The 12,177-nt window shown below is 38.3% G+C and overlaps 1 protein-coding gene across 1 annotated transcript in view; it reads right to left on the reverse strand.

Moving 5' to 3' along the window:
• MAN1A1 (mannosidase alpha class 1A member 1) overlaps nucleotides 1–12,177 on the reverse strand; it is a 150,468-nt gene that overhangs the window by 23,971 nt on the left and 114,320 nt on the right. Inside the window, exons 9-10 of the mRNA XM_042016271.1 lie at nucleotides 5,085–5,208; nucleotides 2,697–2,790 (exon numbers count right to left, since the gene is read on the reverse strand). Of these exons, the coding sequence (XP_041872205.1) occupies nucleotides 2,697–2,790; nucleotides 5,085–5,208 (218 nt within the window). The remainder of the gene's footprint in view (nucleotides 1–2,696; nucleotides 2,791–5,084; nucleotides 5,209–12,177) is intronic.

The following is a 12,177-nucleotide window of genomic DNA, read 5'->3' on the forward strand; positions in this document are numbered from 1 at the left end:
CACTTGCTGTCCAGGAACCTAAAAGATTCTTGGCAAAATTTTTGATGGGTTCTCATGATTTCAGCCTAGATCCCCATAATACATGAAATACTACAACTATACATACATGTGAAGTGTTTTTCTAAGCTCCATTAAGTTAAGAACAGTAGCTAGAAGTTTGCTTTTGAAACTTCGTGCTGCCTGGTAAAATTAAGTGATTTGACATTTATTGAGTCTTCAGTGAAAAATTTTCAATGTGCTTTACCAGGACTACTCATTTATAACTGTCAATATTACAGCAAAGGAAGGATCTACTAATTCCACTCAAAAAATCCAGGATGGAAATGTCATTACAGAGATCACACAGGAAGTCCCTGAGTCATATCACAAAATTCTGGCTATGAAAAAAGCAAAAAAAAAACCTGCATGGGATGATCCAGACTTATAAAGCGAAATGCAGAAGGTTTAGTGGTACTGAGCTCACACTTCCTGACACCTAACTCTGATCTTAGCTTCAAAGTTATGCCCCTGTTGGTGGAATTCAAAAGAACACAGAGAATTTATTTTTATACTCCTTTGTATCTTCTCTCCCTGGAAGGCCTCCTCGCACCTTCCAGAAAGGTTGCAAAGACATGCAAATGTAGAAGATACATATTTGTCTGTTCAAACTATATTAACAGTGTCCTTTTCCTCCACTAGCCTGTGACATGCAAAAAATAATTTAGTTTTCTGAATGTATCCTATCCCTTTGCCTACCAAATATATTCTACTACCAAACCTGGGTTTCAAATGGCTTTCTTTTCCCCTCCATCCTCTTTTGAATGAGACATATTGAAATTCTGGGAAGACCACACCATTTTTTAATTAAATGTTCATGATCCAAAAGGAAAAGAGGTTTCTTAAAACAATGAGAACATTTCCTATGATCAAAGGCTGATCTTTGAACAGCAGCATTTAAATGACCTTTACGGTTTCCTAAATAAATTACCATAGAAACCTCTGACATTTGCAAACTAAATAGCACAAGCAGAGTTTCATCAATAATAAGCCCTGTTATTATATACATTATTGCAGTAGACAAATCCAATTGACGCATGCTGCAGCAAATCACTGTCAGTTTACTGTCAAAATAACAAGGGCTAAATGAATTTACAGGAACAATGGCAGACATCCAGCACTGGCCTTCACAGCTACAGCACTTCTGGAGAAGAAATGTACAGAAACCATTCCTCCCTCCCCACTTGATGTTTGAGAGAAAATATTTCTGTCTTGTACCAGTTAAGGGTCTTGGTTGTTTGGTTTTTCCCTTCTGTTGTAATCAGCTGAAAACAGCCTAGAAAAGCAATCCCAAATAACACATCTTTCAAGTCTCACATTCTGATCTTCTCTGTGGGGAAAAAATTAGTTGATCAGTGTTGGTGAATGGAGGCAACTGATATGGAAGAGATGCAACAAGATGGAACTTGTCTCTGCTGCTTCAGCATGCCAGGGATAGACCTGCATCAATATCAGTGCTCATCATTCACAGGCACAGGAAGCTATTTATTTGTCAACACTGCATGCTGTTGGACAGCAAAGCTCATGTACGCTATAAATTTTTCTGTGCGCACCAACAAAAACTGGCATTTCGTGTGAATGAGGAGTGCTTAAGATGCAATTATATTAGAAATATGGAAATAACAGAGGCCATAAGGCAGAGTAAGTGTTTTGACTGCTTTAAAATATATAAGGCAGAGCCACTAACTGCCTCAGCCACTAGAAAGATCTGCTCTCATGAAGCATCAAAAAGCTGCTTCTGTGGCTAACAGAAGCCAAGAAGTGAGTTAACTGGACCTGGCTCACAGGTGCTGAGATTGTCTCTAACCAAACCCAGTGCCTATGGCTGTAGGATCAACATTTCCACTGGAAAATGTAAAGAAGAAAATAATAGAAAGACATGGACTTGCATGAATAGGATGGTGGCAGACTGAACCTAAACAGAAATGTAGAAAAAGCAGTAAAGTCTCTAGAATCATGATCCTGCACACTGTGCAGGCTTTTGACATGGCGATCAGAGAAAGCAATGAACAACGAGAAAAGGCTCAGTCATCAGGAAGGGGCTAAGGAATTCAAGTAATTCAAGTATTTTATATACTTTTCCTTCTAATTTTGGTATCTTTAGTACTGATTCCAAGGGGATTATTGCCATGACACATTTCTGTTTAGTTTTCTTCCTCAGTTGGTGGCATTAAACTTCAACAGAAATCACAGCTGGTATTAACTGGAAAGACTTGTCTTACTACTTTTTTTTTCCTTCAGTGGAGGCACACAACTCTGAAAATGTGGAATTTGATTCAGACAAGCTGATAATGTTTCCTTACACAGCTAGTTCAGAGAGCACTTTAGAGTTTTGAATAAGAGACTTCTGTAGTCCACAAATTCCTTTCCAAAGTCATACATATTCATACATTTTCCTGCTTCCACAAGCCATACTGAAAGCTCAGAAAAACTGTATTAAAATACAGCAAGTAAGATTATTATTTGTATATTTGTAGTATTTTTTACATTTTATAGAACCTCAGATACAAAGTGAGTTTCTATATGTTATATAAGTTCTTTATAAATATACACATATATATATATATATGTAAAACATGTAACAGTGACTGAAAGAAGTTAACAACTGCAAAGAGCACTTTGATAGACAGGTCATAGTACCAAAGACTTCAGCTACTTACGCTGGCCCCACTGGCCACTGCTGGGATTCAGGTAGTTGGGGTAAAGGCCCTCTGGCTTATCCAGTCGATTTAGAACTTTTCGGATATTCATTACCTAGCGGAAGGTACAAAGCACTGAGCACTGATCCATTTTCCCCACAAAATACAAGAGTGTAAATATGCCTAAAAATAGCCCTCCTGATCTTATTCAACACATACACCCAAACACCTCTGCGCAATCATATCACTATTGAAGAAGCTGGTATCATCATGCAGACAAGTTCCTGAAAACCTCTGGAGTTTCTGTGTCAACTGTCAGCAGTGAAACTACAAAACAGGAGCAAGCTCCAAAGTTCACGACTTGCCATGAAGAGTATCTCCCTTCTCCACAGGATACTGAAATTCACTGAGGCTATTTGCCTTAACTAAGCTCAGCTGCGTCAGCATTATATTCCTTGTATACCTAAATCAGAATTGCTATTAAGCTTAATAACAATAATTTTAAATAATAATTTAAAAATATTAAGTTTATCACCTAGTGCAGGTGTGGAAGTGAACTGTAAAGGAATTTTGCCTGGAAAGGAGAGCATGGCTGGAACTGACTGAGCTTTATACAACCAGCTAGCCCAGCAGCAGGGACCCAGGCAGCCCTGAGCGCTCTGCCAGCACTGCTAAGGAGCTCACTACAAATGAGATGCCTGGGGAAACAACTACAGTCCAGATGCTCAGCAGCTGGAGCCATCCAGCAGCACAATCCACTGCAGAGCACATGAAATGAGTTATACTGAATTTTAGAATTCACAGAAAAAGCAAATGTAGAAACTTGGGAGAATGAGGATCCTGAGTACTGCGGGCCAGAAATTGTAACAAAAGGGTACTGACAGCTTCATTATAAACCCAAGTGCCTAGAGACCCAGTGAAGTAGCTACTGAAAGAGAAGATAAATTAACTTATTCCAAGCTGCAGGAGGATTTCTGTTGTGGTACACAAACTGCCTCTTGCATCTTGACACTATTCATTGCCCAAATGCAGGCTGCAACGAGTCCTAGACCTCAATTAATGAGTTTTTCTATGAATACTTCCAGGCAAAGCTTATTCCAGTGCTTCGTCTTCTTTATCAAGTGTACCAGCCCTGGAATGGTTTGCCTTAGAGGTCTTTGGAATTGCAATCTCTTGGGGGTTTTAAGAACAGCTTACATAAACAGATTTTCAGCAACTTGCAGCTAGAGTATGATGCTAGAGCATGTGTAGGAGAACCATGGGCTAGGATTTTTAAGATACACACTTTCATTGTCTCGTAGTAGAACAGATGTTATGCATTAAATTACCATAAAAGTCAAAAGAAAATTAACTTACGTTGTCAATTTGTTTCTGGCTATTCCTCAGTGCTGCCACCCCCTCCCCATCCACTCCCCCTCCTCAGTTCAAATTTAAGAGAAACTGTCCTTAAATTTACCCCTAAATACATGAAAATTGATAGGAGTTTGCTTCACAAAATTTATTCCAATGCTGACAATGCTACTCCTGCAAAGCCACTCAGTCCTTTCCTAATAATAATTTTAGATGTGACTATTGCTTTTAGACCTACTGCTAAACATTTGGAGTCTCATCAATAATTAGATTAATAAGTTGATAATATCAACTTAATAATAAATAAGTTGATACAATGGGGCAGCTGCAGTAAGAATACAAAATCAAAACAAGTCTAAGTTTTAATTAGGAAATAAAAAGAAGATAAATGCTAAAGTGTATTATGAAGAACGGGACTTGCTGGCTACTAGTACATCAAAAAGCAATGCAAAATTGTTTAGGTGGGAATTGAGGGAAGGAGGAGTTCTTTCCATGGCTCATGTAAATAGAAAGTATCCAGAAGACAATGTTATCAAATTTTGGAAGAGTTAGTATGCATAACAACGGTTTTGTCTAAGCATGTGACTTTTTTTCCTTCCCCAAAGAGAATTCAAAGTATATTTCTGATAGGTCAGTGCAACGGAAGGGCTTTCTAACCTCACTGACAGAATTGATATTATACAGCAGTATGAAGAATAAACTTGTTGAAATCATCATGGTGCTTTGCTTTCTCTAGACATCAGTTATTATCCTGAATATAATGTCAGGTTTTGCTTACATCCCATTAATTAAACTGAAGAAAGCTCTACAGTCTGATTGTTTCATGTGATACTAATTTAGAACATAAACAGAAATTAAATGTTTTATGGGGCCATATAGAAGAATATACATCAGAATAATTTCGGAGGAGATTTTTGACTTTTTAATACAAAAACATGCCAAGGTGATTACAGAAAATGTGACAAATGCTTACAACTGAGGAAAATCCAAATCTTTCCCCATTCATATTATGAATATGCGATTTTCTTTTACAACATGATTTTGACAGAGCAGTCTAACCTTTTCAGCAAAGACAGGGTTTCCAGACAGGTGGCTCAAATGTACAAACTCCAGATGCAAAGTCCCAAATTCTGCCAAAATGCTGCTCCCGCCAGAGGCCCACGGCCAATTTCGACCGATTCCACTAAAACGGGGCGAAGAGAAAGACAGAAAATAATCATGAGCATCTATAAGGCAATGCTAATGAAATGTAATAGGCAGTAGCTATACCATTATCATGAGAAGATAATTAATCTACAATGTACTTTATATACATGTAAGGAACCATGCTTCAGCAGCCTTCCATGATTTCACCACAGGACCTTGAATTACGTCAGTCCAGCTCTGCTTAGGCTGTAAAGTTGCTTCTTGCAACAACACAGTCTTTTAGCTCACAAATGTCTCCAATTCACTTATCACTGTATCATTTCGTTGCAGAATATCATGTTTAAAGACACGACGAAAAACCACTGACTATGAGAAAACATTCTCATACTTTGCTTGTTTTCCCCTGTACTTAACACAGCACTCTCCAATTCTAACTCTAATTTCTACAGTGTAACTGTTTATTAACTTAAAATAATGCATATCTACAGAAGAGGCTTTGAGTTACAAGTACTGCATGCAGCATATCCTTCCTAATACATGAGAATTTAATAGGGTAGGATAAGTATGTATTGTCTGTCTGGGCACTCTTACCAGGATGAGTAACTTCAGTTTTAATTACGACCTAAAGATACTTCACAGCAAAATTAATCTTAGGATTTGTGTTGAGAATAGAGAAAAGCACATTTATTGCTAAATCCCCACTAGAAACTAATGCTAGTTGAGACTCGGGACCGCAAGTCTACTAAAGTTTCATTACAAAAAGGTGGCTTTGTTTTTCCCCTTGAAATTTCCAGCAGCAATATTCAGAAAAAAACCCTGAAATTAAAGAAAAGCCAGCCAATATTCCAGAGCATCTAGGGGAATAATGACATATTGGATGGGAATATTATTAGGGTAAGTATTACATATAAATACACTTATTAGGTACGGAATGTATTCCTCATTTCCAAGTTGTAAACAGCATTAAACACAAATGCATCCATATATAAATAAAATTTTAATTTTACTTTTACACATAAGCAGCCACTACAGTCATCAATTAGCAGTTGGTAATAGGGCATTCTTCCTGAGTTAACATGTGACTCAAAAAACCCAAAACCAGCAAAAAACCCAAAAAATCATGATGGAAGTTCTCAGATATGTTAAGAGCTCATCTTCTAAAGATCATCTATAACTGAAGTTTAACCAATACAGGGAAATTAAGACTCCATTAAATCAATTTCCCCATTAACTATATTAACACGGTATTCTGAGACTTCTGCCAGACACACACAATAAAACCAAGTCATTAAACTTTAAAAGCAGAGAAAAGGCATAGAGAGCACAAAGGAAAGAGACCTGATGAGGCTCCCCTGGTTGACCGTAAAGCAGCAAGAGGCTGGGACACATGGAAGTCCTCTGATGTAAATAATTGCCCAAAAAGTGTTTCTAATCTTCATAGCTGCAGACCAAAATCAATGACACAATGAAATCAGGGTACTGCAAAGATGCACACAATCCCAATTTGATATGGTACTTGTGTGACTGAAACAGAACACAAGTTTCATGGGATCTTAATATCTAATTTTAAGAGCTGTATTACAAAGATTAGTATACTTTTTACATAATGAAGAGAAACCCCACACCTGGTTTACAAGTCTGCACTTCAGTCTACTGTGGCTTGGAATTTTTTTGAATGGTAACATGAAAGCATCAGATATTACAGAAAATAGGATCAAGGCGAGTACTGCAGACAACATGTCTGGAAGCCTCTTCTGTACAGTCTGAAGAACTTACAGACTGGTTATTCACCCAAGAACAGACCCCATCTCTGGTACACACCACCTCAAGTTCTAACTGCTGACTTCTAGATGAAAACATCTTGTTTCCAAATAACTCAGATTAAAAGAGCTGACACATAAAGCTCGCAGTAAGAAAAAAAAAAACCCTTGGAATTTTGAAAAGTTACCATGTTATGGTGCAAATGGAAAAAGCACACGTGCTTTTTTCTATCAAGTTTCTCAATCAATCTCAAAGTGAAAACATCGAGCTGTTCCAGCAAGGCATCAACCAAAATTGACAGAAAATGTAATAGAGTCCCTACTTGCACCCCACCCCAGTGTCTGCTGATATCAATACAACCTGCCAGAACGCTTTGATGTAGTGTGTTTTGTTAACAAGGAGAATTTCCAGACACAGCTGTCAAAAGGATTTCTGCATGCAGCAATGTGTTTTGCCATGAGTGGAAGATTCTTCTTGTTTAAGATGGTTTGAAAATTACAAACTTGCATTCTTTACTCTTAATGTAAAAAAAAGTAGAAATAAACATCTGTGTTACATTTTACGTACTATTTAATGTAGCTTTCATTTTTTTCAGTTGGCTCAGCTGGTTAGAAAAATAAGGCATCAACATATTTCTGGTAAATCTGCAAAATAACAAGTTTATGTGTTGGTTTAGTGTCAGACATGAGCCCTGTCAAAACTGACAAGCTCATTCAGTAAGTGGTAGAACCCAGGATTTGCACTTCAGTCCCTCAACTATTTTTCATGCAACCTTCAGCTGCGGATGTCTGGTATTCTCTCATATCATAGAATGGTTTGGGTTGGAAGGCACAGCAAAAATCATCTGGTTCCAACCTCCCTGCCACAGGCAAGGACACCTTTCACTAGACTAAGTTGCTCAAAGCCCTGTCCCACCTGGCCTTGACTGCTTCATGTCACAGCTTCTCTGGGCAACTGATTCCAGTGTCTGCCCACTCTCACATTAAAAAATTTCCTCTCAGTATCTAATCTGAACCTAATCTCTTTCAGTTTAAAGCCATTCCCCCATGTCCTATCACTAACTGCCCTTTTCAAAAGTCCCCCTCAGCTCTCTTGCAGACTCCTTTAGGTATGGGAAGGCTACTGTGAGGTCTCTCCAAAGACTTCTCCAGGTTGAACAGCCCAATTCTCTCAGCCTGTCTTCATTGGATGGGTGCTCCGGCCCTCTGATAATCTTCATAGCATATCTTCTTTGGGAGCAACAGAACAGGTAAGTTTTCCATATTCCCTCACACTAATTAGAACACTCACAGTAGTGCTTCTGATTCCATTTACTCCATCCTTATTTTAAGATGATAGTCCAGTGTGCACTATGCAGACAGTCAGCTCCTCAAGAGACATTACTAGAGACCAGGAAATACTCAACAGAGCTTTCAGCATACAGAATGTGAGAGATTTCACACTCGGATCATTTGACTTTTGTTTAACAGTATCTTGGCTTAAAAAAACCCCAAGGAAATGAAAAGGGTGCTCTTTTTTCAGCCCTGCCCTCCCCACCATCCAAATCCTAAATATTGTATACTTTTAAACAGAATAGAACTTTAAAAAGAGAGGACCTGAACAGAACAAAGTAAATGGAAAACGACATCTTTGTCAGGGATTATAACCAATAAGTACATTTATAAATTACTTGAGGTGCCCTAGAAAATAACATGCAATAAATTAACAGCTCAGTAAATCTTAATAACTAAGCATAGTAAAATACTGATTTCTGCCCATGCATGAGACAACATAACCAGTGCTCCCAACCCAGACATTTTTCAAGCTCTTCACCATTACTGTTACTAGGGTGAGCAGAAACTTCGAAAAGTTACAAAAAGCAATGCTAAGTACCTATTTACTCTTCAGCCATAACGTCAATGCTGGGTATCTCATTACTCTTCAGTTATGAAGTTATGCACTGGCTTCCTGAAGCCTTGAGATGCAAACATGAGTCTCTGGTGAAAGGTTTTATTTCTACTCTCAAGTTTTAGCAAACCTATGTGATGTTGCAAGTTCCTACATGGTTTTTTTTCTGGGGATGACCACTACTTAAGTCAAGAAACTACAGCAGCAATCTGAACCCAAAGAATGATCAGGGCAACTGGAGGATCCTCAAAGGGTGGTTTATGACTCTGTGCCAAACTTATGTGCAGATCACTCCTCCCAATCAAAGCAAAACCTGTAAAGCACTGAAAACTTTTTGCATCTTATTTTTACTCAGTTTAATAGTTTAATGTCAGAAGTGTCTCGTAAGCTCACAAATGCACTTTTCTGAAAGAGATGGAGGACAGCAAAGGGGGCCAGGTATGATACTCTTTATATTAGTTGCACTCCTTTATCTTGTTTTCTTTTTGTAATTTACTTTGCCCCCGATTTTTTCAATTTTTCTTATGTTGATACTCACTACAACCTGTACTAAGTTTCAGTCATCTACTGACACCAGAGTTAGAAACAAAACTCCTACTATACACTTCAGGAAGGAAAGGGGGAAGGAGACACACTACTCAAACTACTTTGAAGATCCAGATGAGTACTAAAATAATTTCAGTTTACAGGGCACGATTTTAACCTATCTCAAATCACTGTGTCGAAAATTGTTTATTTTACACTGCATAAAACACACACAAAATTTCTGTAACATACTCATAGAACTTTAGGACTTATAACTGGTAGTATGTAAGAAAGACAAATTTGAAGTGAGGATCTGGATCAGAGAAGCAGGATCAGCACTGGTTTATAATATTTCTCACTGATTTTATAAATTTTGTTTCTGGACACTGAGTGCCACAGAATCTGAAAACCAGTGTTTGTAATTCTGCTGTCATTCATTCTTGGGAAACATGAGCCTGAATGACCTGGGCTGCTGGTAACTCAACTCAGTATTTTTCCAGCAGGCCATTGTAGGTCCATCTGTACATAAGAACAGAAAGTACGAGATCACTAAGTCTTTTAAAATGTACAGAGTGTACCAAGAGAGGGAACCACAGAGGAAGTATTCAAAGGTTGCTTTTTTAAAAATTACTGCAATTCAGAGGCACAACAATATTTAAAAGAGTTTTAAAAAATTACACTATATCCCCAATATATATAAAACAGCAGATAATTTTCAACTGAAAGGAAAAGCAAATCCTCAGGGAAACTGCACAAATACTTCAAAGGGTCAAAACACTTATCAAAATTCTTGTCATCAGTGAGCAGAACTGTTTGTCTCTGCAGACAACTTATTATACCCCAACCTTTCCTGGAGGATTGCCAGGACAGCAATCTGGAGGCAGAGCAAGAAGTCAGAATTTCAATATTTAATGCAAAATGCACCAGCACAGCAGAATAGTCAGTATCCTCCTGCAGACTTAGCCAGTAAAAAGGTGAAAGGCCAGAATAAAAGAGACCCAGCAGCAACAATGTGAAGTGTCCAAGTATTGTTGTTGAGAGAGGTTTTAGAATTAAATATGAAAATAACTCCCAACAGCCCCTTTGGACTTTACTAATGTTGATTTTTTTCTGTAAGAAACTACCCTATGATTGTAGGTGAAAATGCAAAATGCTATGAGAGAGAAATGAGAAGACGGCATTGAGAAGGGCCCATTGAAATTCACCAGAGCTGGAGCATGCAGGTTGTGCCTCCTACTACCAGCAACGCTGAGGGGCGAAGGAGGATCTGCCTGTAAAATACAGCTTGTGACTGGAATTGGTTAGGCTCAATCCTGTTTTAAGAGGATTTCTGCAGGAGCAGAGTGCTGCCCAGCCCAGTCTGCAGAATCTGGCTTATGTCACCCCACACCACCAGCTGCCCCATAGACATCCAGGAGAGAGAGGGACCTTCCCAAATGGAGGTTGAGAAATAGGCAGAGAGTGTTGCACTGGACACACAAACTTTCCTGCAGCCTTCCCCTCCCAGCACCCCAGGATGCACTTAATGTTTCTCCTTGAGTCTCAACCCCCAAGCAAACGTGCCTTGAAAACTGAAGTAATGTGGAATTATCAAGGTTTTCCTGTCAAAGAAAACCACAAATTATCACCCGCTTTTTTCCCCAAAAGAAGTCTGTGGTCCCCAGACAATTTTGGAAGCATAGTATGATTGCTTTTCCATGTTTTAGTCTTAAAATTATGACCACATGCCGCTTGGCTGCACAGATGAAATCCCACACTGTAATTCAGCAGACAGACGCTGTGGGTCAGCTACAGGTCTGACCACGAGAGAAGGTGGGGAAATGTGAGAGCACTGCAACTCCACCAAAGGTACTCACAGAAATTAATCTCTTTGGGGCTTCCCTGATAATCAGTACAGGGAGATAACAGAATTAAATCACTTCACAGAGGAGATTAAACTGAAGATGGAGTCTTTCCTGTTAGAGAGTAAACCCAGGGAGACCAGTCTCCTACAGTTACCCCTTGCCAAGTGCCCAAACCTCAAAATTTCAATTAGCTTCACAGGTACCAGATGGGATTTTTAACTCTCTACAGGCTAATACACATAACAAAAGGGAGGACAGGAGATAAACACTCTGTAATGTTATATTTTAAAATCTTTAATTACATAAATAAGTTTTTTCCTAGCTCACAATTTATCTTTAATGATTTTTTTAGGAACTAGATAATTTTTAAGGCCTGTTCCAATCCAAACCATTCTATGATTCTGTATTTCAATCCAGTAAGAACAATCTCCAAGGGCACAATCCATTTTGGCAGAATTGCTCATTATTCCCATGTCTTCATTTTATAAAAAGTCAGTATGAATACATAGTGTCCAGTCACAGCATTTCTAATGAAGTGTTTATATATTGCAAAAGACTTCAGTCTATTTCTTTTCTGTCACTACCAGTCTTTCATAATATTTTAATTTAATTAAATCAACTAAGTCTCCTTAGAACAAATGAAGAGAGGTCAGTAAGCCATCAGGTTTTTCATTGACATACTCAGTATCTATTTGTGATTTTAAACAAAATGTATTTAAAAGATGAAGTTGCTACAGAGCCATAGATGACACAAAATACATAAAAATGCTAAATAAAACTTAATTGCTTTCGGAACTTCCTAGGCAAATGATTGAACTCAAACCCCACAATTAATATGTTCTAAATATACAAACACACTTAACAAAAAAATAAGCAAATACTGGGGAAAAAATACTTTACGGATACTACAGTGGTATCCTCTGGGAGAGTACTCTAGGATAACCCTGCTTGAGCAGGAAGGTTGGGCCAGATGAACCACTCTGGTCCCT

This window comes from Corvus kubaryi, unplaced genomic scaffold, assembly GCF_017639235.1.
Source record: "Corvus kubaryi isolate FWS band 111438036 unplaced genomic scaffold, C.kubaryi_AGA036_p1.0 split3-73, whole genome shotgun sequence".
NCBI lineage: Eukaryota > Metazoa > Chordata > Aves > Passeriformes > Corvidae > Corvus > Corvus kubaryi.